The sequence below is a fragment of the Colobus angolensis genome, unplaced genomic scaffold (assembly GCF_000951035.1).
Source record: "Colobus angolensis palliatus isolate OR3802 unplaced genomic scaffold, Cang.pa_1.0 Scaffold9, whole genome shotgun sequence".
NCBI classification, from domain to species: domain Eukaryota; kingdom Metazoa; phylum Chordata; class Mammalia; order Primates; family Cercopithecidae; genus Colobus; species Colobus angolensis.
Genome location: NW_012122931.1, coordinates 4,519,689 through 4,544,934, shown reverse-complemented (window position 1 = coordinate 4,544,934; position 25,246 = coordinate 4,519,689). Strand labels below are relative to the sequence as shown.

The 25,246-nt window shown below is 52.9% G+C and overlaps 1 protein-coding gene across 1 annotated transcript in view; it reads left to right on the top strand.

Moving 5' to 3' along the window:
• HMCN2 (hemicentin 2) overlaps window positions 1-25,246 on the top strand; it is a 178,088-nt gene that overhangs the window by 28,729 nt on the left and 124,113 nt on the right. Inside the window, exons 5-15 of the mRNA XM_011931437.1 lie at window positions 8,234-8,405; window positions 9,040-9,146; window positions 10,024-10,144; window positions 12,387-12,650; window positions 16,235-16,379; window positions 16,890-17,011; window positions 18,150-18,422; window positions 19,799-19,940; window positions 20,506-20,633; window positions 21,155-21,268; window positions 23,605-23,754. Coding sequence (XP_011786827.1) covers window positions 8,234-8,405; window positions 9,040-9,146; window positions 10,024-10,144; window positions 12,387-12,650; window positions 16,235-16,379; window positions 16,890-17,011; window positions 18,150-18,422; window positions 19,799-19,940; window positions 20,506-20,633; window positions 21,155-21,268; window positions 23,605-23,754 — 1,738 coding nt within the window. The remainder of the gene's footprint in view (window positions 1-8,233; window positions 8,406-9,039; window positions 9,147-10,023; window positions 10,145-12,386; window positions 12,651-16,234; window positions 16,380-16,889; window positions 17,012-18,149; window positions 18,423-19,798; window positions 19,941-20,505; window positions 20,634-21,154; window positions 21,269-23,604; window positions 23,755-25,246) is intronic.

Genomic DNA, 25,246 nt, shown 5'->3' with positions numbered 1-25,246 from the left:
AGGTAAAGAGGCTGAGGCTTGACGCAGCCCCTTGGGATGGCCTGGGTTCAGCAGTTGGTCCAGGCTGACAAGGTGGCCCCAGAGAGTGTGGCAGAAGTATGGGTATGGGGCATCTTCTGAGTGTCTCCCCAGAGTCAGGGAACCTGGGGTGGCTGGAGGAGCACAGGAGTTCTCAGGTTCAGGCAGTGGTGCTGGGCACTGGCCAGGGAGGGGCTGGCTTGCTGTGTGGCCTACGGTGCCGGGATCTGGGTTCACTCAGAGCCCCGTGTTCCGTAGGCACCTGCCGCCCAGTCTTGCTGCTGGACAGGGGTCTGTCCTTCCTCTCCTCAGGGCTCCCTGGTATCATCCTGTTCAGGGCTGTCCCTGCGTTCCCTCCACCCCACACTCCCATCCCCTCCCAGGAGCACAGGGTCCTTCCAGGAGCCAGCTGGGAAATGATTAACAATGCTTTCTCTGGGAAGGACAAGCACGCCCATTTCCATGGTGTAAATACTCCCACCTCTGCTGATTCCAAGTCAGAGTTGGGAAGTGATGCTGACACTCAGCTTTCCTGAGCCTACACCAGTGGCTCCCACACACCACTGGATCCCGCTCAGGCACACCTCACAACCAGGTCCCTCCTGCTTGTCCCCTAGAGAATATCCAGCCCCTTATCTGACCCCTCTGCCTTTCTGGTCCTCCTGTTATCCCCTTGCCCAAACTTGTTGCTGCCCTGCTGGCTTCTCTGCTGTCTCTCCAATGTCCCACACTCCTCCCCACCCAGAGCCTTTACTGGTGCAGCCCGTTCTTCCAGCTCTTCCTCCCCTGGCTCCTTCTCACCTTCCCAGTCTTGGCTTCAGCGCGCCTCCTCACAGAGACCCTCCTTGATTTCCTCTCTAAATTAAGTCTCCTATCTCTTGAACCTGGGAGGCGGAGGTTGCAGTGAGCCAAGATCACGCCATTGCACTCCAGCCTGGGCAACAAGAGCGAAACGCCGTCTGATAAAAAAGAAAAAAAAAGATTAGGTCTCCTTCTGTGACCCTCACAGCTCCCTGTGCTACTTTGCCTAATCGTAACTTTATAACTGCGATTATTAAATGTCACTAGGCTGTGAAGTCTCCAGGGGCTGGACTGTGAGTCCCGATGGCCACGGCCTTCCCAGCACTTTACATTTCCCAGCTCAGAGCAGGTGCTGGGTAAATAGCTGGTGAATGGACAGGGTCCCTGGTGCCCAAGTCCCTGGTAAGAGGAAGGAGAGAGAGGCAGCGTGTCTGAGGCGGGCCTGGCCGTGGCTTCAAGCCAGTCCTGCTTTGTTGCCTCTGGGAGAGGGTTTTGTGTGTGTATATTTGCGAGCTGCAGAGAGCTATCTCCAGGGTTGTGTTTAGATTAGTGTGCCTTAACTCCCTGTTGACAGATGGCGTTTGTGGTTCTCTGCGACACTTTAGGCTTCATTTTTTGGCGTATCAGCCTACCCTGGCGCCGAGTCACCCAAGCAAGGGTGGGAGGCGTTTCACAGTGGAGGCATGGGTTGGTTCTTGCTTTTGGGGAAAACTATCTGGCCAATTGCATGGGAACTGGGTTCCTGCCAGGGGCAAATCAGACACAGGGCAGCTGGGCAGGTTGATGGGGGCCACTCACCCAGGTGTGAGGCTGGGCTGTCGTAAGCCTCTTCCCTCAGTCTGGGAACCGGGATAAGTCCACTACTCCTGGTTGTGGTGCCAGCTTTCTGCTGTGAGAGTCTGGCCGGGCAGCATGCGCCTGACTCAGTGGGACCACCAGTGGCTAGAATTGGCTGCCTCTGGGTAGGGGCCTGGATCCCTCTCCTTCCTGGACACGGAGCTCTGTCGTTCTTTAGCTTAATGCCTTGGACCTAGCCCCTTCCAGATGTTCCCAGACATTCGGCAAGCCTGGGAAGGTGCTGCGCAGCCAGGGCTGTGGTCACCCTCCCAGGAGAGATGAATGGTGCCTTCACCCTAGCCAAGGGGCCTCCAGCTGGGAGAACTCCCCAGAAGTTGCAAAAGGCTCTAAACAGTGCCTGTGTCGTTAATCCTTTTACCTCTTCAGAGCACATCCAGTGCAGCCCAAGAGGCGTCATGCACTCTTTTCCCCTTGTTTACTGAGCCCCAGGCCAGGTGCAGCTCTGAGTGCTGGTGCGAAGGTGGCCATCAGTCACAGCTGGGGCTTACTGCTTTGGAGCATTTCACTTTTTGCAATTGTGAAAGTGCCCTCACTAGTACCTGGATCACCCCTTGGGGTTCCAGGGTAACTAAAGGAAGGTGAAGATCTCTCCCTGGCAGGGGAAATTTGGAGCCTTTACAATCATTAAACAGGCAGGGGATCATGTCAGAGGCAGGTAACATGGCCCCTTGAACCTGCCCCAAAGGTGTGCATTTTTTATTAAATCTTAGATAAGTCCAAGCACCTGCTGTGCCAGCGCAGCCTTCCCCAAGTTCCCCGGCAGACACACAGCCCAATACAGTCACCAGCCCCAAGAGTGGTGGGAGTGGAGGTGGCAGAGCTGGGCAAACCTGCCTGTCCTGCAGCTCCCCTGTGCCTGGGAAAGCCCCTCCATCTTTTTTTCCCAGGAGGACATTGGGCCCCTTGCCCTCCTCTGCATCCCCCACCCCACAACTCACAACACACGTTTCAGCATGGCCAGTTCTGTGGGCTGGGAGCCTTCCCATGTTCAGCACCAGCAGGCACAAAGGGTGAATTGCCCAGGTTCTGTGCATTTGCTAGGAGAGAGGTGTGCTTCTAAGACAGTAAGAGTGGGCGGAAGATGAGGGTAGTGAGGGGGAGCTGCTGGGGTAGCGTCTGACCAGGTGACTCTGATTAAGTGATCAGCAGGGGCCCAGAGATGACCTCATCCTGGACCCCTCCCAGGGGGAGGTGGTTAGGGCTTGGACTCCAGGGCAAGAGGCCTGACTTCAGGCCTTGCAGCCCTGCCACTTACCTGCAGTGTGACCTCCAGCACAGTCCTCAACCTCTCTGGGCCGCACTTTCTTCTCGTGTGCAGTTGGGTTAACGAGAGCCCCTACCTGGTGAGATGGTAGCTAGGGTGAGAGGAAGCCATGCACAGGAAGCCCTTGGTAAGATGGCTAAATGCCATCCCACCCCCCTGTGCTTCAGTGTGGAGCCCAGGATATGCCCCTCAGTTCCATCAATGCCCCCTGAAGAGTAGGAACTCTCTCTGGAAAAGATACTCTGCTAGGGCGAGTGAGTGCCCAGGGTACCCAGCTGGCAAGGGGCAAAACCCCCAGACTAGAGTCCTCTCTCTGTCATTTCACCATGAGCCTGCTGGCACAGGGCCTGGGACCCACAGCCCCATCCTCAGTGTTCTCATCTCTGCCTCGGGGGCCCATTCACCCCCTGGCTTTCTTTCCCTGCTTCCTCAGCCGCCCTGGCTGTCAAGTGTTCTGGGACGATCCTTGGGGATGATTTATCTGCTGTGAAGGGCCGAGCAGCAGCCATCTGGCTGGGGTAGCAGTGCCAGATTTTTCATTCCTTCTCCATCGGTGACAGAGGTGAGCCCCAGTGCATTGCAGGCTCGCTGGCCCCCCAGACCCTCTAATGTCTGGAAGCCATTGCTTTCGCCAGCTAAACATTGAACTGGCTTAATGAAGGTTCTCTGCGCCGGAACCCTGGGGGCACCACAGGCTGAGAAAGCAATGCCCCCAGGCCTGGCCCTACAGGGGGTCTGGCCCTGCTGTGGGCAAGAGGGTCAGCCCCCCAACTCCCAGGTGGGGTTGTGCTTACAGGGCAGGCCATCCTGTGAGTCACTGGCTTTCTGTCTTGTGTCCCAGCTTTCTCTGTGGTTCAGTAGCCTGAATTGCTGAGTATCTTCCCTCCATCAGAACATCCTAGAGCGAGCTTGTTACAGCAGTTATGACACAATAGCGGGTGTCACTCCTCTGGGTAATTGTCAACTGGTGCTTTGCTCAGTGATGCTTCCCTCCTGACCCCTGACAAGGCCTGGCTCGGGCGAAGGGGACGGTGGTCACGGACCTGCTTCTTTGCTGTTGGGGGAGTTGCCTCACATGCTTGGCCAGCTTCTGTGGGTCTCTCCAGCTGGGAATCCTCAGCCGCTACTCCCTTCTGTCCACCCCTACATGGACGAAGAACCTTGTCCTCATTCCTTGGCTAAGACAGGTGGGACCTTTTCAAGAGACACATTACTTAGAAAGCAAAGCAAGACACAACAATGAAGTAGCTCCAATGATAAAAACAGATGCATTTTCAGAATACAGAATTCTTATCGTGTGATAGTTGAAATCTAGCCATAAACTTCTAGGCACATATCTTCTAGCTCAGTCTGAAAAAAAAAAACAAAACTCTCATTTTCCAATTCTTTTGATTCCTTTCCCTTTTGTAGAAGATCACATGGTAAGCAGAGCTGAAGGACTATGATATTTAGAGCAAGAATGACCAATAAATAGCATGCAAGACACCACTTTCAAAACCCACATTCGTGGCAGACATTGCTAATCAATCACAGAACTTTTTCTACTTGAAGCTGAATGTGGCTTTGCCTTTCTTCTTCAGACAGCTTTTCAGGAAGCGTTTCCAGTAGCTTGGAGTTGGCGAGCAACAGTATACCACTGTGATTGTTCAGGTGTATATTAAAGTCACAGCATACTTTTTTGTTGTTGTTGTTGTTTGTTTGTTTGTTTGTTTTTTGAGATGGAGTTTTGCTCTTGTCACCCAGGCTGGAATGCAGTGGCACAATCTCAGCTCACTGCAAACTCTGCCTCCTGGGTTCAAGCGATTCCCCTGCCTCAGCCTCCCAAGTAGCTGGAATTACAGGTGCCTGCCACCATGCCTGGCTAATTTTTATATTTTTAGTAGAGATAGGGTTTCACTGTATTGGCCAGGCTGATCTTGAACTCCTGACCTCAGGTGATCCGCCCGCCTCAGCCTCCCAAAGTGCTGGGATTACAGGCGTGAGCTACTGTGCCCGGCTGCATACTTGTTATTTTTAAATGACTTTGCTTTAATAAAAAAGTACTATGAAGAATTTCCAAGGTACAGAAAAGTAAAAAGAAAACACCTACCAACTAGATTCACCGATTGTTTACATTTCTGCTCGACTTGCTTTATCTATCTCTTTATACTTTTTGCTGAATCATGACACCTTATCCATAAATAATTCAGCATGGATTTCTGAAAAAAGATAGTCTTCAACATAACCCACAATATCATCTAATAAAATTAATGAGTTTCCTAGTATCATCCCATACACAGCCCATGTTCAGATTTCCCTGTCTTCAAACTGTCTTTGATCACAGTTTTCATCAAATTAGGATTTCATTAAGGGCTGTGCGTTTCCTTTGGTTGTTATGTCTATTAAGTCCTCTTTGGTCTGAAGCCATCAGCTCTTTTTTTTACGACACTAAGCTGTTGAAAAGGCATGGATTTGTACCCTGTTCCATGTTCTAGAGGCTTCTGATTATTTCCTCGTGGTGTCATTAACTTTTTTTTTAATCCCCTGTGTTTCCCCCAAACTGGATGAGTCCAAAGGCCTGATTCGATGAAGGCTGACCTTTCTGGCAGGAATATATATTTCCTAGTTGGTGCTGAGTGTGTCTTCTGTTGTATCACACCAGGAAGCAAATGGTGTCTGAGCATCCCATTATTACTGATGATAAGTTTGATGACTGGGTGAGGGTAGCGACAGCCAGCTCTCTGCATGGTTGGGCCGTGTTTTTGCCTTTATGACTCAAGTGGTCTGTAGGGTAATGTTCTGGCTCTGTGTGGACATCTAGTTCCCATCAACCTTTCATCTAATAGTTTTAGCATCCACTGAGGACTCTTGCCTGAAATGATTATTTCATTAGGGGCTGCAAAATGATGATTTCCTAACTGCATCATTCCTCCCACATTTATGAGTGGGCATTCTTCCAAGAAGAAGAACTTTTATGCATCAAAAGTGATGGATGATTTGGTTTCTCTGAAGTACAATTTCTATTGAAAAGGCACGGAATCACACTTAATCCTTTCTCTTCAATTAAGGAGTCACTTCAGTGGTGTCAGGGGATGTTTTACTGTTTTGAATTTTGCTTTCTCTTTTTTGAGTACCATTATGTGCACATGAATTATATTATTCAATGTGTTTCAATTGAGTACAGTTATTATTCTCTTTTGGGTTCAAGTTGTCCCAAATTTAGTCCGTGGGAGCTCCTTCAAGCTGCTTCCTATGTCCTTTTGATACGTCCTTATTTGTCTTTGAGAACTTCTTTGTTTTATGGAATAACCCATCATCCCAGGCTCACCTTATAAATTGCCTGCCCCAGACCTGGAATTAGCCATTTCTCCAAGGAACCCTAGTGGGGAAAGGTATTTAGAAACCAAGATCTGGGTACTGGTGTTGATCGTTGATATTGAGACTTTGGGCCATCATTGCTTCTGGATCAATTGTTCTATCTATATCTATCTATATATCTATCTACCTACCTACCTACCTACCTATCATCTATCTCTATCTGGAGAACTTATACTGATATTTCCAATTCAAATTTCACATGGTGAATCTTTTGCTTAGGTCATTTGATTTTATACTCGCAGCTCTCTCTTACATTTGTTTATAAGAAAAAAATCTTGATTCCGAAAATATTAACATCTTTGCTTATTTGCTTTATATGTCTAACAAGATACATAAAATGGTTTCAAAATCCCAATGCTGATAGTCCTTCCAAATTAAATCTATTAACTAAAGACTTTTTTGTATAGTTCTTGTCCTCCTACTGAGAAAGGATAGTTGAACCACTGGGTTCAGAATTCACTTGGAGTTTTTCTTTTCTTTCTGTGGTTGTGGTATCAATTTTATGGTTGAGATCATTGTGTTTCAGTTTTAGGGTCTGCGCAGGATGGACGCTCTTTGAGATAACTTGGCCTAGAAAGAGAAGGTTCAGACTTGAAGGCGCCCCCTTCCTCTCCCTCTTTCTTGGTTTCTTCGCTGGAATCTAGGTGACTTGGCTATTGCAGAGGAGGAGGCGTGAGCTGGGGAAAGGAGGGATGTGGAGTGAAGTGCCTGAGAAGTGGACTTAAGGCCAGCCTGATGGCTCTGCCCAGGAGATGCATGTCCTACTGAACTCACATAGCCAGCAGATGCCTCCTGAGCACCCACTCTGTGCCTGGCAGTGAGCTCAGGGCTGAGACACACATGGGTGCAGCAGAGGGTCTGCCCCCACAGAGCTCCCAGGCCAGTAGGGATGAGAAGCCCAAATCCAATAAATGTGAGTGATTGGAGTGCAGATTGCTGCAAAATAGTATGTATCGGGGAACAGAGCCTTTTCAGGATTACAGAGGCCTCTTCAAGCAGTGAGCGGAAGAATAGCAAGGAGATGGTCGATGAGGAGGCAGGGTGTTCCTGCAAAGAGCACGGCATGTGTGGGTGGGGGCTGCCTGTGGGAGGGGTGGGGTCCAGCGTAGCAGGCAGGGAGAGGCAGTGGCACAGTGACCTTGGGTTGGCATAGATGCCTAGGACCATAGAACAGAGGGTCTTGAAGGCCATGGTCAGGATTTGGAGAAACTAAATAAGTCTGTGCTCAGTTTTCATAGGGGGAGTATCTCTGAGGGAGTTTGGGAACCTCCTAAAGTCATACCCTAAATGTGTACCTAAGGGATAGGATGGTATCCCAGGCAGAGGGTCCTTACCTTTTATCAGATTCTTAGTGGGACTTGTCCAAAGGATGTAAGATTTTAGAATGAATAATCAATTACAGAAACCAAGGATTTAGGATTTCTCAACATTGCAAAAATCCATCCAGCAATTCCTCACTTCTGTGGATTGGAAAGAGGCATGAAGTCTTTGCAGCAGTGCCTCTCGGTCCTGCTTAGAAAACATGGCGCCCTGGTGGGAGAACAGTTGGAGGCCCCGGGATAATCAGTCATGAACTACATGAGTCTGGGGGAGTTTCCAGATCTCCAGGGTTCATTGTGTGTAAGAGGCACCTGGAGGAAGTATGGGTGCTGTGGGAGGAGGCCAGGTGGAGAAGTGGGGAAGAGTCTTCCCAACCAAGGGACACACACCCTCACTCCTTCTGCGCTGAGTCCTCCGAATGCTTGAATTCAGGCTTCATAGCTCGGAGCCTATAGAAGCCAGGAGGGTCACATGTGTGAATCGGGCCTGGTGTTGGACATGGGGGAGTGGGGTGGCCTTGGGAAACCTGGAAAGTTTGTATGCTGCCTAAAATCCATGGGAGGGGGAAGGCAGTGTGGGCACCTGCCGGCATCAGCTCCTCATACTTGCCTCCAGGTGCTGAAGTGGGTGGAGTCAGCGATCCAGGCCTCCAAGGTGCACCTGCTGTCCGCAGACCATGAGGAGGAGGGGGAGCACACGTGGAAACTCCCCTTTGATCCCAGCCTGAAGGAGGTCACCATCTCATTGAGTGGGCCAGGGCCTGAGATTGAAGTCCAAGATCCACTGGGTATGGACCACCCCGGGATTGGCCTCCTCTTTGGCCCCAAGACTGAGCTGGAAGCCCAGGATGGAAAAAAGAAAGAGACCAAGGGTGGCAGGGCTTCAGACATGAGGCTCCAGGAATGAGGAAATGTGGGGTGGTGGGGCACGAAGTGGAGAGAGGGTGCCCGTGGTGTGCGAGGAAGCAGGAGGGCCGTGGCAACTGACGATGGGAATTAAAGTAATGGCGGTCCCTGGATCGTGAGGCTCTCCCCAAGTCTTTTCCATGGTACCCCAGTGGATTCTCATGGTGGTGAGAACTCGTAGCACATTGTACAGATGGGAAGCTGGGGCTCTGGGTGCTGAGTGCTCATCAAGGTCAACAGAGTCAGGGGCAGTGTGATTCAGACGTGGTCACCTGGCCCCATGGCGCTCTGAGGATGTCGTGAGCACCCAGGTCTAGAGGCCAGACACACAGCCCACCCCTGGGAATCCCTGAGGGTGGAGCGTGGAGTGAGGCAGCGGCTCAAGGCAAGACCCCTTGTCAGTTCTGGGAAGACTGGGGCTAGTGTTTGGTGCACTGTGGATTCCTGGAGACATGCGGGAATCCTGCCACCCCCAGGAAAGGGTTAGGGACTGAGCAGCCCTTGGGGCTTCCACAGGGAGGATCCTGCAGGAGGACGAGGGCCTCAAAGTGCTTCTCAACATCCCTGACTCGGCCAAGGTCGTAGCCTTTAAGCCTGAGCATCCTGGGCTGTGGTCCATCAAGGTAAGGGCACTGGGTTGCGGGAGAAGAGTGGACTAGCTTCACTGGGCTGAAATCATCTTCCTCCTGCTTGCCCTGGGGAGCCTGTGGCCTCGGGAAGCTGATGGCTACATATCAATAGAAGTAAAGGGTCAAGGACAGAGGAAGGGCATTCTGCCTTGTACCAGTAACAAGAAATAGAGTGGTTTGGGGTTAGTTTGGGAACATTTAAGAAGGACTTGGAGAAATGGCTTCAGGGTTCAGAGGTGCATGACCAAGCTGTGAAGAATGTGTAAAAGAAGCAAGAGCAACTTTGCTGGGAGGGCTCCGTGGGACAGGGCTGGCAGGAAGAGGAGGGGCCTGCTGGAATATACAAGGTGCTGGGAGTGAGGGACTGCGGGCCAGCTTGGCTCCCAACAGAGCATCCTGGGATGGGCAGGCTGCTGCCCTGGAAGAGTGGGGGTCTCTGCTGACCAGGCAAACATTTATTGAGCACCTTCTGCAGGCACTGTGCTAGGTGCTGCAGGTAAAGTGGCAGTACCACCACCTGCCTTTCAAACTCTGAGTACCTCTGAGCCAAGAGCTGTAATACCAGTGAGGAGGGCAAGGCAGGGAGTTAGACGTGCAGGGGGACAGACAGGGCCTGCAGGGGCTGAGGCGAGCTGAGGGGCAGCACAGCTTCAAGAGTGCTGCTCAGGTTGGGGTCATAAGCTGGGGCTTCAGCTCCTTCATTTGGGGAGCATTGTGCTGGGCCCCTTGGGAGCAGGTAAGTTGCCCATGTGTCTACAAAAGCAGGATTCCAGCTGCTGATGCAGGGCTGGGTCAGGTTGGTCACCTCCTGCCCTAAGCTGGAGTGCCAGGGTCCCATCCTCTGGTGATGCAAGACCTGGGCCTGTGCTAGGTCTATAGCAGTGGCCGCCATTCCGTGAGGATCACAGGCATCAGCAACATTGACTTCCGAGCCGGCTTCTCCACTCAGCCCTCGCTGGACCTCAACCGCACCCTCGAGTGGCCTTTGCAAGGTACAGTACCCCAACCCTACAGACAGTGCTGAGCTGCCTCTGAAGACCTGGGTCTTGGCTTTGGGAGGTAGCGGGGAAGTGACGGGGGAACACTTGGCTGTGTGTGACTGTGAAAGGGACCGTACAGGAGGCCAAGTGGGGCTGTGCCCCCAGACCACAGCGATGTAAACTGAGCTTCCAGGCCAGCATTCTTTCCATTAGCCCCAGCCAGGTGACATTGTGACATTTACCTTTAGAACATCCTTCCTGCCTCCAAAGTCAGTGTCCTGGAGGACACTTACACTGTGCCCTTTATTACTGAGTTCACACCTTCTCCTTTCTTTTTGTCAAAACAAATCTGCCTAGAGTCCTATTTCTTCAGTTTTCCAGTGAACAGCAGGCCAGTTCAATGAAAGAACACGTGCCAGCGAGTTGACGGCTTACCAAAAAGGAAAGCAGTGCCTTACTCCAAAGGAAGGAATGTCCTGGGGGACATTTGGGTGTCCCAAGACTGAGGACGGTTGGAGGAGCCTAGGGGGATATTGAGGGTGGAGGCACAGGCATCCAATTGGAAACCACCCACGAGGGTCCAACAATGCCTGCATGCTCACTAAGGTTCCACTGGGAGAAGCCTGGGCACCCAGGCAGGCTTCTGGTGCAGGCTGCCTGAGCTCCACGCTAGAAAATACCATCTGGTGGCCAGGTCAAAGGTCTCCATTTATAGATGGGAAAATGTAGTCCCTGTCATGGGGCCATTTGGAGACTTTTGCAGGGACCAGCTCAGCTCAGCTCCTCCTAGGAGGAGCCTGGATCAGGTCAGGCTGACTCTGGACCCTGAACAGTGACCAAAAATGGTGCAAGCCAGACCTTCAGTGCTTTCTTTCAAGTCTGTCTGTTCTAATGTTTGTTTTTCTTGTCAGCCCTTGTCAGTTTTCCTGCCAGGACTGGGAGTCATATCTTGAAAGTGAAAAGGGCCTGCTTGCTCAGTTTGTGTGTTTTGCTGATAGCAGAAAGGGAAGAAGCAGGGAAACTTTGATTCTACTGTTCAGTCAGGAGTGCCAAGATATCCTACGTGTAGTGATGGTATGAGGACTGAAAACTGACCTGTCCCCAGGGCCTGTCCCCAATGGAAGTGGTTGCAGGAGGCCACATGTGACCTTGCTGGGTTTCTGCTTTTGATAAAGATGTACATCCAAGATCATTTTTTTTTTTTAGATGGAGTCTCACTCTGTCACCCAAGCTGGAGTGCAGTGGTTCAATCTCTGCTCACTGTAACCTCTGCCCCTGGATTCAAGCAATTCTCTTGCCTCAGCCTCCTGAGCAGCTGGGATTATAGGCGCACACTACACACCTGGCTAATTTTTGAATTTTTAGTAGAGACAGGGTTTTGCCATGTTGGCCAGTTTGGTCTTGAACTCCTGACCTCAGGTGATCTGCCTGCCTCAGCCTCCCAAAGTGCTGGGATTACAGTCATGAGCCACCATGCCAGGTCATGATAATTTTTTTTTAAAGAGAAACATTTGGGAGGCCAAAGTAGGAGGACTGCTTGAGGCCAGGAGTTCAAGGCCAGCCTGGGCAACACAGCAAGACCTCATCTCTACAAAATTTAAAAAATTAGCCAGGTATAGTGGTGCATACCTTTAGTCTCAGCTACTTGGGAGGCTGAGGTGGGAGTATTGCCGGAGCCCAAGAGTTTGAGGCTGCAGTGAGCTGTGATTACACCACTGCACTCCAGCCTGGATGACAGAAATTTTTAAAAGATATTATGAAATTGGAGTCCAGTTCTGCCTCTTCTGGGATAGTGTGAAAAGTACCACATTTCCATCAAGACAGTAAAGAAAACCAAAGAAAACCTGACCATGGGGAGAGTCTGGTCAGAAGTTGGAGTCCCCAGACTTTGTGTTTGCTTTATCTTAGACCATTCCCTGAAGCCTGTCTGATTATGACCCACACCAGAGCTAATGGGGTGGGGGACAGTTCTACTCCATGGGACTCCAAGTCAGTGCAGACAAAGGGGATGCAGCCATTGGGAAGCCGTGGTTGGATGACTGTGGTGTTTCAGCACCACGGACAGTAGCAAGGTCCCTCTCTACCTATCCACCCCCACCGTTAGTCAGCACCAGGGTATGTAGGGAAGGAGGAACCAGGTAGGAAGGGCCAGGCAAGCAGGACCCTTGGGGTGTGATTCAAAGGCCCCTACTTGAGGCAGATCACAGAACCAGACGCCGACGCCAGCACTTTGTTCTTCACCTTCCCTCTGCAGGGGTCCCCATCTCCCTGGTGATCAATTCCACGGGCCTGCAGGCACCCGGCCTCCTAGACTCGGTGGAGCTGGCACAGAGCTCAGGGAAGCCCCTCCTGACCCTGCCCATGAAGCCCCTCTCCAATGGCTCCACGCACCAGCTGTGGGGCGGGCCGCCCTTCCACACCCCCAAGGAGCGCTTCTACCTCAAGGTGAAGGGCAAGGACCATGAGGGAAACCCCCTCCTTCGTGTCTCTGGAGTGTCCTACAGTGGGGTGGCCCCAGGTGAGTGGTTGGCTCTTTTGTCCCCCAGCCCCCTGGCTCACTCCGAGTCCCATTTCTTCCTGGAGCCTTCCCTGATTGGATTAGATTAAATTAGATTAGAAAGTGTTTGTTCATTAAGCTTCTACGGACAGCTATTCCCTATAAGGCATTTTGTTAAATACTAAGATGCTTCAGATGTGGCTCTCAGCTCAAAGATTTAGAACAAAGTCATCCACTCATCCATCTACTCAGTATCCATTCATCCATCTACCCATTCATTCATCCACTGACCCATTAACTCGCCCACCCATCTACCCACCCATTCATCCACTCATCCACCCACCCATTCATGCATCCATTGACTCACCTATTCATCCATCCACCCACCCATTCAATTACCCATCCACTCACCCATTCACTCACCTATCCATATACCTACCCATTCATCCACTCATCCAACCACCCAGTCATGCATCCATTGACTCACCTGTTCATCCACCCACTCACCTATTCACTCACACATCCACCCACCCATTCATTCATACATCCACCCACTCATTCACTCACCCATCCATCTACCCATCCATTCATCCACACATCCACCCACCCATTCATGCATCCATTGACTCACCTATTCATCCATCCACCCACCCATTCAATTACCCATCCACCCACCCATTCACTCACCTATCCATCTACCTACCCATTCATCCACTCATCCAACCACCCAATCATGCATCCATTGACTCACCTATTCATCCATCTACCCACCCATTCACTCTCCCATCCATTTACCCATTGATGCATCCATCCACTTACCCATTCATTCATCCATCCACTCACCCACTCATGCATCCACCCACCCACCCATCTATCCATTCATCCATCCACTCACCCATTCAGTCACCCATCCATCTACCCACTCATTCACTATTAATTCACCTATCTATCCATCTGTTTATTCATCTATCCACCCATTTATCCACCCACCTGTCCACCCACCCATCCACCCATCTATTCAGCATTCATCGTGAGTATCTACTATGTACCAGTCATGGTGCTAGGCACTGCAGACACAGCAATGGGCAGGGAAGACATGGGCATTTGCTCTTCCATAATCACAATCACTGTCATAATCACAATCATCTAAGTCACCATTTGGACACTTTCCATGGGGCAGTCCTGGGCCAAGCTCCTGCCATGTGCTAGCTCACTGATGCTTACAGCTTTTCTGAGGTGTATCCCCACTTCATAGATAAGGAAACTGAGCCCACCTGGCTCATAGGGCTGCCCTGGGGGTGCCCAGGCTAATGCACACAACAAGACAGCATTTGGGTCCTCAGAGGCCACACTCAGAACATATCCATTTGTGGGCAAGGGCCCTCCAGTGTGGCAGTTGCTGTTACTGTTACATCATTGCAGGAACAGGTCGCTTTGTCCTCTAATCTTTGGCCATCGTCTGTTGGTTCCCATATGTGTGGCTTTTTGCTGGTTTCCTGAGTGTCCCTGAGGTCTCATTGTTCAGGCTGGAAGCTCCCAGGGAGAAGGGTGGATCTTTGGCCTTTCAGATCTGCCCCTGGTCCTAGCAGGGATGTCTAGAGCCACTGGCCATCTGGCCTGCTGGCTTCATTGCCTTTCTCCTGCTCACTGTCTCCCTGCCCTGGAGGTGGCCTGAGGGGAGTTTACAAAGGTGGATTGTCACTAACATTCTAGCACTTCTTTGTGGGGGATCTCAGTGAGAGGCATCCTTCTCTGTCCAGTTCAAATAGGGATGCGGGGAGGGTAAGAAGGGCCAGCTCTTGAGGCTGGCCATGATGCCCCTCGTGCCCATGGTGCCCATGGTTGCTAGAGGACTTTGAGGACCTGGGTGGGGCAGGGCAGGGCAGGGCAGGAGAGCTGGAGACCTATTCTTTCCAGCCTCCCAGCTTCCACTCCCCTGCTGTGGTTCCGGGGCCTCTCTTCCCTTGGCCTTTGCAGACTTGAGGAGGAACTTTCAGGAAGGAATTTCAGCAGGGGGAATAACAGCCTCTGTTTCCTTTCCCCTGTTGTTTCAGATGGATCCAAGAGTTTGGAGTTTAGCTCTGGCTTTTATTCTCTATCTCAGCTCTAGATTGGAGTTGGGGGAGGGATTTGGTTATGGATTTTTGTTTCCTTCCCTGCCCTCCAGGTCTGGAAGGCTGGGATTTCGCCTTGTAGCAGGTGGCTCTGGGTTTGGAGAGATGAGGGCGGTCCCTTTTAGCTCATGGAAATGGGGAGCCCAAGCTGGCTTGGCAGAGGCTCCCAGGGTGCGTGGGTGAGCGGCGACGGCTTTGCACACAGCCGAGGACGTGGCTGGATGGTCGGACACCCCTCCCCCCCGGGACAGATGTGGCAGGGAGCCTGGAGCATGATGTCACCGCTGCCTGCCCATCCCCAGCCTGGGCTCCAAGGAGGTCTAGTGCATTGTCTCACCCCTGGAGCATCTCTGCTGGGCTCCTCTGCTGGCGGGGATGGGGAGATGGTGACACAAAGATTGAGCCCTTGCCAGGGAGCACCCAGCTCTGATGGGCCACGGCCAACCCTGCGGGGCAGTTTCTCAGACTTCTCCATTGAAGTAATTCCAATAGCCAAGGGAAAGGACTGTGTCACTCCAAGACCAGGCTCAGGCCAGGGGGGCAGTGGCATCTGATTGGGGTCCCATAGGGCTCATTACAAGCTATGAGATTTTATTGAAGTCTCTGGTTTTATCTCAAAAATGTGTGTGAATGTTGTGAATGTTGCATTTATACCCATCCTCTAGCTGTGCCTTTTTTTTTTTTTTTTTTTTTTGAGATGGGATCTCTCTCTGTAGTCCAGGCTGGAGTGTAGTGGTGCGATCTTGGTTCACTGCAACCTCTACCTCCCGGATCCCAGTTCAAACAATTCTCCTGCCTCAGCCTCCTGAGTAGTCGCTGGGATTACAGGAATACGCCACCATGCCCAGCTAAGTTTTGTATTTTTAGTAGAGACAAGGTTTCACCATGTTGGCCAGGCTGGTGTTGAACTCCTGACCTCGTGATCTGCCCACCTCCACCTCCCAAAGTGCTGGGATTACAGGCGTGAGCCACTGTGCCTGGACTGGTGGGCTAATTTTTAAATGAAAAGGCTTATTTCCAACAAAGTTGGGTAAAACTGATGTTCTAGGCAGAGAAGCAATTGCACAAACCCACCCTACCCTTGGGGAACCTAATCCTAGTTGGTAGCATTTCATCAGATTTCATACAATTGAGACAGTGCAGCGGAAGGGCCTGGTCCGGGCTGGCCAGTCTTGAGCTGAATAGTTTAATAAACCGCAAAAGCCCTAGGAGCTGCGCCTAGGGAAACTGGTGATGCCACATGTATTGTGCCACGAGTTATCCATGCACCACTTCTCACCAGCTCCTCAGGACAACACGGTGAGGATGGTACCATGATCACCCCATTTTGCAGAGGTGAAAACTGAGCTTAGAGAGGTGACCACCAAATGGTGGAGCCAGGGGTTGAATCCTGGCCTCCTGGCTGCTGGTACATCCCTACCGGTCTCTGTGTCACCGGGTGTGGTGAGGGGGCGGTAGGGAGACATTCTGAGTCCTGGTCCCTGCCTACAGGCGCTCCCCTCGTCAGCATGGCCCCCAGGATCCATGGCTACCTGCACCAGCCCCTGCTGGTCTCCTGTTCGGTGCACAGCGCCCTTCCCTTCCGGCTGCAGCTGTGGCGAGGTGAAGCCAGGCTGGGCGAAGAGAGGCACTTTCAGTGAGTGGCCCATGGCAGCTGATTGTCCCCAGCCACAGGGCTCCTGGCTGCTGAGGCCCAGGAGGGATCTCAGGGGAGTGGGTGGCAGGAGAGAGACCTTGGTCTCTGTCACTGTCCTCCTGGGCAGCCCAGCCTGGGATTTCCAGTGCAGCCAGGGATGGAGAAGTTTGTCGTGATACTCCCACCACTGCTGGGCCATCAGCTGCTGAAGAAGCCGGGGGCCTTCCTCAGCTCCCGGAAAACTCAGCCCATGCAGGGCCCAGCCGTGGGTGTCAGAGCAGGAAGGATGGGAGCCCAGGACTCAGAGAGAGTAAGGCCCTGACTCCAAGTCACACAGCATGTCATGGACTGTCCACGTACTTGGCGGTGTACATCTTCTTACCGCGTCTCACAGGGGAATTGGGGTCTCCCCTTTGGGCAGGATTCAGGGGACTGAAGTCCTGAGGGACAGATGAGGCCGAGGAGACCCTGACCGGTGATTGTGCGTCTCCTACTGTTCCCTGTTCACAGGCAGTCAGGAAACAGCAGCTGGGAGATCCCGCGGGCCTCCAAGGCCAAGGAGGGCATGTACGAGTGCACAGCCATCAGCAGGGCTGGGATCGGGCGAGCAAAGGCCCAGATTGTCGTCACAGGTCTGTCCCTTGGGACCCCTCCATGTACCCCTTCCTTACCCTCTTCCTGGGTTCTTCCACCTAGGATTTCCTCCCCGTGAGTCTCCAGCCAGCTGCCGGGACTGTTCGTCATCCCACGTCTGGCTACCCAGGCTGCCACCTGCCTGCTGCCCCTCCTTTGTGGCTGTCTCACCCAGGAACGGCCTGTGGGTCTCAGCTGGAGGAAGGCTGAGGACGCGGCTTGGGTCTTCCTGCCCTGCCCAGCTTTGATCCCAGCTCTGACTTCTTGGGGTTCAGCTTTCAGGGGCCGCTGTCCATCTCGTGGTCGGGACAACCTTTGTGCCTCCAAGTCCTGGCCAGCATGGTGCCATCGAGCTGGGGAGGTTGGAAACACCACAGACTGTCTCCAAATGAAATTGGTTTTATTTTAAAAATTACGAATGCAAGCTGCTTTGTAGAGAAAAAAAAGGAACCTGTAAGTGTGGAAAGATCAGCCATTCTACATAGACAGCCAGAAACTACACATGCTCCTTGTAGGGAGGCTGAAAAAATATAAACAACCAAAGAGAAGATCAAAATAACTTGTAATCCCTCCATTCTGCCATTTGATTTACTTCCTTTTCGGTTTTTTTCTATATTCAGCAGTCTCTGATCTTGCCACTTCTTGTGGCTTTTTGCTATCCAGATAGCAGTTTGCTTAGTGCTTTCCTCCTTGGGGGCATATTTGGCTGCTATAAATAGCCCTGCTGTTGGTACAGAGAATCGTTTTGAACACATTGCTCTCTTCCCCTGGCTGGAGATTTCCAAGGCTTTATTCCTCAGCGTGGCATCTTTGACTCGGAGGCACGAAGATGGGCGTCCGGCTTGTTGCCCATTGCACTGGCTGTTATTTGGAGAGCAGGCGTGTATCGTGCAGCCCCTGGCGGGTGTATAATGGTGGTGGGAGAAATGACCTCCCACTGGGGTGATGTCTGATGGTGAGCAGATGCTGGTCACCTGTGCTGCTGGCTGACATGTCCTGAACGATCTGGTTCCGGCCGACCTGCACCTCAGGGTGGGGTCAGAGCAGGGTCCCAGGTCTAGGCAGCATCTGGGCTTACATGATGACCCCTGCCCTTGCCTCAGCTCCTCGGTTCCTCCTGTGCTCGTGTCCCTGCAGATCCCCCGCCGCAGCTGGTCCCTGCTCCCAACGTGACCGTGTCCCCAGGGGAGACTGCCATCCTATCCTGCCAGGTCCTAGGCGAGGCCCCCTACAACCTGACGTGGGTCCGGGACTGGCGAGTCCTGCCGGCCTCGACGGGCCGAGTCGCCCAGCTGGCTGACCAGTCCCTGGAGGTCAGCGGCATCATCCCCACAGATGGCGGGAGGTACCAGTGCATGGCCAGCAACGCCAATGGGGTCACAAGGGCATCCGTCTGGCTCCTGGTGCGAGGTGAGGCTCATTCTGCTGCTGCTGTTTCCTAGTGCAACACTGGACCTAGTGTTTACCCCAGAAGCTGTGACTCCCTCCCTCTGCTCGGACATTGTCTCTGGTAGGCGACAGCAGCCCTTTCAATGTTTTTTGAACTTTCAGGGAGAGAGAATTCTGTAGCCTCCTAGTCAAAGTTTAATGACTCTCACTGCTGGAAAGTTCCTCCTAATATCTAACTTAAATTTCTACTGCTGTAGGCCAAGCCAATTTCACTGTGTCTTGTCCTTTTTTCTGTGCCATCGAGCCCCTCCATTGTTCCCCACTCCCCACTGCACCTTGCTGAATATGTAGGGCAGGGACTGAATACTGGAACCTTGTGGAAACTCAGAAGTCAGATGTATTTGGCAGAGATCGGGCAGCACTGACTAGATGGGGGTGGAGAAGGCAGTGCCAAGGGCACCCATACGGGAGTTTTAAGATCCGGGTATGATCCTGGCTAACCTGGTGAAACCCCGTCTCTACTAAAAAATACAAAAAACTAGCCGGGCGAGGTAGCAGCGCCTGTAGTCCCAGCTACTCCGGAGGCTGAGGCAGGAGAATGGCGTAAACCCGGGAGGCGGTGCTTGCAGTGAGCTGAGATCCGACCACTGCACTCCAGCCTGGGCGACAGAGCCAGACTCCGTCTCAAAAAAAAAAAAAAAAAAAAAGATCCAGGTATGGCCTCAGGTCTACCGAGAATCTAGACAGAGCCTCCTCCCCAAGTGTAAAAACAAGGATGTTGAACAAGTGTTCTCTCTTGTGCCAGTGGCTTTTGAGCGACTGCTGGAGTGTGTTGGGCAGGATTCTGAGGCTGTGTCTAGGCTCTGCAGAAAGGAGGGGATCCACCAGCGGTATCTGCCGCCAGTGTGGGAGGGCTGTGGTTGCTGTTTCTAGATGTGCGAGCCTGTGAGCTCTGTTTGAGTCTGACCAGCCTGTTGTTCATAGTGTCCAAAAGGCCAGGTAAGAACCTAAGCTTGGGGCCAATAGTAGGGCAGGCCTTGGGGTCAACCTCAAGGTCACTGGAGACAGGAGCCATTCCCAGCCCTGGCAGCTGCCTGACATCTCCCTAAGGCTCCCCAGAGTGCTCAGCCTGGAGTGGGTGTTCCAGGAGCACAGGGCTCCAGGCTGGGGTTGTTGGAAAATCAGCCTCCATGTGGCCTGGGGATGTGCTTGGCGGCCGCCTGGTCTACCCAGTTCCCAGAGAAGCCACCCCCGGGGGACTGAAGCCCTCAGGGGTCTTTGCTTTCTCTGTCTTGCCCATCTGTGACTGTGGGAGGGGAAGGGCCGGGCCTGGGTGCCTGGGAAGGCACGGCTGCGCTGATGGGCTCATCCTCACCCGTCCACTTTTTGGGTCATAGAGGCCCCACAGGTCAGCATCCACACCAGCTCCCAGCACTTCTCCCAAGGTGTGGAGGTGAAGGTCAGCTGCTCAGCCTCTGGGTACCCCACACCCCACATCTCCTGGAGCCGTGAGGGCCAAACCCTACAAGAGGACAGCAGGTGAGGGGCAGGACTCCCAGGGGACCTCTCTGGGCCTTGGCCTTCCTACGTGTAAATGAGGGAGTAGCATTTGCCTTCCTTGCTCCTGGGATCATTTGAGACTCGGGAGTGAGATGACTTTGGAAACATGATGCCACCGTGTGGGCTCAGTGCTCGGGGACTCAGGCTGTGCGGACCTGCCCCCGAATCCTGCCCCCATCGTTCAGGCCGTGCGGACCAGCGCCAGAGTCCCGCCCCCACCATTCAGGCTGTGCGGACCTGCGCCGGAGTCCCACCCCCACCATTCAGGCTCTGCAGAACTGTATCTGAATCCCGCCCCCACCATTCGTGCTGTGCGGACCTGCGCCCGAATCCCGCCCCCACCATTCAGGCTGTGTGACCTTGGGCAAGTGGTCTTACCTCTCTGAGCCTCGTGAATAAAATGTACATAAAGTGCTTAGCACAGGCCTAGAGCAAGCCATCAGTACAGAATGGTCGTCGTGAGTGGCATTGTTAATTTGTTATTAATGATGACTGTGAAGCAACCCCTTGTGTGACCTGATGTGTTTCTATGGCGTGATTCCAGAGTCCATGTGGATGCACAGGGAACCTTGATTATTCAGGGGGTAGCCCCAGAAGATGCTGGGAATTACAGCTGCCAGGCGACTAATGAGGTTGGCACTGACCAGGAGACGGTCACCCTCTATTACACAGGTACCTGGGCCATAAGCATCACATTGCAGGAGAGGGGCCTCCTTCCCTCCCTCCTGCCCTCCCTGCCGTCCATCAGTATTTATGGAGCATTTATCTGTTATGTACCGCACTGGGGGCATAGCAGTGAACCATGGTCCCTGTCTGGGTGGAGCTGCTATTCTAAGGAGGAGGCATACACAGGCCAATGGGATGCTTCCTGATGCTGAAGGTGCTGTGAAGAACAGACAGCCTGCTGGTGCGAGGGAGGGATGTGTGCTGGGGGCGAGAGAGAAGCAGCTGCCGCGCCCAGGACTCGGTCATGACCTCTCTGAGGCAGTGACCCTTGCCTTAGGGTCACTGTGGGAACAGGGTCGCAAGTGGAGGGACGGGGAGGGGGCACTGAACCTGCGGTGCTCCAGGGGCGGCAAGGAGGCTGGTGTGGCAAGAATTGGGATGAGGGAGAGGGCTCCCTGAAGCTGTGGAAGACTTTCTTTATGACCTTTGAGGGTTGGTCCCAAATTCTGCATCTCTTCCCCACGCAGACCCACCGTCGGTCTCCGCTGTAAATGCCGTGGTGCTGGTGGCCGTTGGGGAGGAGGCTGTGCTGGTGTGTGAGGCATCCGGGGTCCCCCCACCCCGAGTCATCTGGTATCGAGGTGTGTTGGTGGGGAAGGGCCCTGAAGGAACAGCTTTCCAGAAAGCGGGGGGTTGGAGGGAGGTGGGGGGTGTTCTGAATGAGGAGTCTGGGGAGAGCTGGCAGATTCCAGTCCCCCCGCCCCGACCCACAGCCAGTGTCAGAGCTGGTGGGTTCCAGCTCCCCGACCCTCACCCCCAGCCTGTGTTGACACAGCTGCCGTAGGTATTCAGAGCAGCACTGAGCCAGACCCAGATTTGAATTCTGGCTTCCCTGGGTGACCTTGCGTAAGTGACTTGGCATCTCTGAGCCTCAGTTTCCTCATCTGGAAAATCAAAGATTGCGTGAGGATTAAATGAGTTCATATGTGCAAAGGTTTATTTTATTTTATTTTATTTTTTGTTTTATTTATTGGTTGATTTTTTTGAGACAGAGTCTCACACTGGCTGGTGTGCAGTGGTGCAGTCTCGGCTCACTGCAGCCTCCACCTCCTGGGTTCAAGGGATTCTCGTGCCTCAGCCTCTGGAGTAGCTGGAGTTACAGGCGTGTGCCACCAGGCCTGGCTAATTTTTGTATTTTTAGTAGAGATGGGGTTTTACCATGTTTGACAGGCTAGTCTGGAACTCCTGACCTCAGGTGATCCACTCACCTCGGTTTCCCAAAGTGCTGGAATGACAGGCGTGAGCCACTGTGCCCGACCATATGTGCAAAGGTTTTAGAACAAGCCTGGCACATGTGCCGTGCTTGGCATTCTTACTGATAGTGCCGACGATGATGTGATTATCTGGAAATGACAGTAATAATGACAGGGTTGTCCTGAGGCCCTGAGGTCATGGACAGAGCATTTTCACGGTGCCTGCTGCCAGGCTGGAGTTTGACGGACAGGTGCTGGGGTTGCACTGGGTCTTTCTGGGAGCAGTACTCTGGGCTCCCTCTGAAAGGTCCACTGGGGTCAGCAATACTGTCCCCTCCCACCTGGTCGTGCTCCATTCCTTGCAGCAGCTGCTTGGGACCTCGTCAGAGCCTCACCCTGACTCTGAGAAAGGCAGGGCAGGTGATATTAGCTCAGCGTTGAGCTTTTTTTTTTTAGGGTCACAAGCAAGTGGGCAGCACAGACTTCTGGATTCCTTCTTCACTGCATATTCTGGCCAAGAGCCCTATCAACCCAGCCCTAGGGCCCCTCTTTAAAAGGTGACCTTACCATTACATATTCTTCCATCTTCAGAAGGAAGGAGATTCTGACACGTGCTACATGGATGTCCTGCTAGGTCGACTCTATTCTAGGTGAAGTCAGCCAGACACAAAAAGACAAATACTCTCTGATTCCACTTACGTGAGTTACCTAGAGACGTCAAATTCATAGAGACGAAAAGATGGAGCGGTGTTCGCCAGGGACTGGGGAGAGGAGAACACGGGGAGTTAGTGTCGTATAGGTATGGAGTTTCTGTTTAGAGAGATGCAAACAGTTCTGTGGAGGCCAGTGATGGCCACGCAACCGTGTGAATGTACTGGATGCTGCTGAGCTAAAAATGCACACCTAAAAAAGGTTCAGATCGTCAATTTTATGTTATACATATTTTTCTACGATAAATAAAATAAAAATTAAATTAAATTTAAAAGGACGGTTAGGATCAGGGGTATCCATTAGGCCTCAGGGGTGGATGAAAGTCAGGCAAGAAACATGAGGGAGGGGCCAGGCGTGGTGGCTCATGCCTGTAATCCCAGCACTTTGGGAGCGTGAGGTGGGCGGATCACCTGAGGTCAGGAGTTTGAGACCAGCCTGGCCAAAATGGTGAAACCCTGTCTCTACCAAAAATATAAAAAATTAGGTGAGTGTGGTGGTGTGTGCCTATAATCCCAGCTACTTGGGAGACTGAGGTAGGGTAATTGCTTGAATCCAGGAGGTGGAAGTTGCAGTGAGCCGAGATCATGCCACAGCACTCCAGCCTAGGCAACAGAGGAAGACTGTGTCAAAAAAAAAAGGAAAGAAAGAAAGAAAAAGAAAAATGAGGGAGGGCTCAGGGTTCCCCAGGCCCCTCCCAGAACTGACCCAGATCTCAGCCTGGACCTGGGGTGGAGGAGTGGACACCAGTCCAGACATGGAGTTCTTGGGTGATGAGCCTGTCATGCAGGGCCTGGCTTAGCCCCAACCCTGTTCAACAGAGAGAAGGCCCAAGCCCCCTGCATGACTGGACCCAGGGGTCCGGACCTTGGGGCTTAAACCTGCCTCCACCCACTGTCCCCCAGGCCCCAACCTTGTGGAGCTGCAGGAGCCCAGGGTCAGGCTGGAGCAACCTCCCACCCTGGTCTCCATGGTAACGGGGACACTGGCCTGATGCTTTATCCCCTTTGGTCCAGGGGGTCTTGAAATGATCCTGGCCCCTGAGGGCTCCAGCTCTGGGAAGCTGCGGATCCCGGTGGCTCAGGAGAGAGATGCTGGCATCTACACCTGCCGGGCTGTCAATGAGTTGGGTGATGCCTCTGCAGAAATCCAGCTGGCGGTTGGACGTGAGTGTACACCTTGGCTCCCCTTCCCCTGCCCATTCTCCTTTCCCAGCCTTCTGCCTGCTTCTGAGTAGGGAGGGGAAGCTCTCCCACACCAGTGGCCAGTGTGGATGGCATCATGTGGATCCTGAGCATGTGGGGACAGGGGAAGTCCAGGGGAGGTGGTGCATGCATCAGCTCTTGCTGGGTAACACATAGCCCCCAAATTGTGTGGCTTAAACAATAAGTATTTATTTCACAGTCTGAGGATCAAGAATCTGAAAGTGGCTTGGCTGGGTGATTCTGGCTCAGGGTCCATCCTGAGATTGAAATCAATATCTTGGCTAGGGCCACAGTCACCTCAAGGTTTGCCTGGGCTTGGGGGATCCACTCCAGGCTCACACATGGGGCTGTTGACAGGAGGCTCCCAGAGAAAGAGAGAGAGAGAGAGAGAATCTCAGAGGGAAGCCACAGTCTTGGAAGTAACAAGCCATTGCTTCTGCCCTATTCTATTGGTCCCACAGAGCAACCCCGGTGCAGTGTGTGTGGGAGGGGCTACCCACGGGTGTGAAGACCAGGAGGCAGGGATCACTGGGACCAGCTTGGAGGCCCACCACAGACAGTTTGGTTCAGCTTGGGATGAGACCTGAATTTGAGTCTCGTCTCTGTCCCTACCTGTGTGCCTTGGTGATGTCATGGAGCCTCAGTTTCCCTCAGTTTCCCATCTGTAAAGTGAGGCTGACTGCACTACTCCCCTCTGTGGGTCGCTGTGAGGATTCAGTGAGGCTCTGTTAGCACAGGGTTGGGCCCATAGTGATTGCTTAGTAAATCTGGGGAGAGGGGTGGTCATCGACTTGTTTTCAGATGTGGAGTCCAGATTCCTTGGTGACCAGTGCATGGCCTCAGCTGTGACTTCCGGGATGTCTCCATTCCAGGTCAGAGTTCCTGGCACTGGGACTTGCTCAGAAGCTGTGGGTATAGCTCCTTGGCACACAGAGCTGGGACAGATCAGGCTCTAAGTGTTTGCTGAAGCCGTGGCGGGAGAGGCAGGTGCTGGAGTTCTAGGGAAGCACAGAGAATCCAGAATGTGCTGGTCTGGGCTGAATGGGCCAGGCTGGGCCAGGGCTGGGTGGGGCAGCTGAGGAGCTCCCAAGACGGGCCAGGCTCTGGCTGGAGTAGGCATAGGTAGGAGGGTCTGACCTGGGGGGGGGTTGTGCTGTCTCAGGGTTGAGATCCTCTCAGGCTTGGGGTGCTCTTAGCCTTCGTTCACTTGTTCTGTCTTTCATTCCTCCAACACAGGGTCACCAGGTGCTTGTGTGCCAGGCCCTGTGCTGGGGACACAGGGCAGGTGAGACATAGCACCAGCCTTTGTGTTGCTCATGAGCTCGGGCAGAGAGAACAGAGGACAGGCAATGAGCACGCACAGGGCACCGAGTGGCTGGAAGTTGCATCCTCAGGGGCTGTGGGTGCCCAGAGAAGGCTAATCCCAGGAAGACTTCTTGGAGGAGGCGATGTC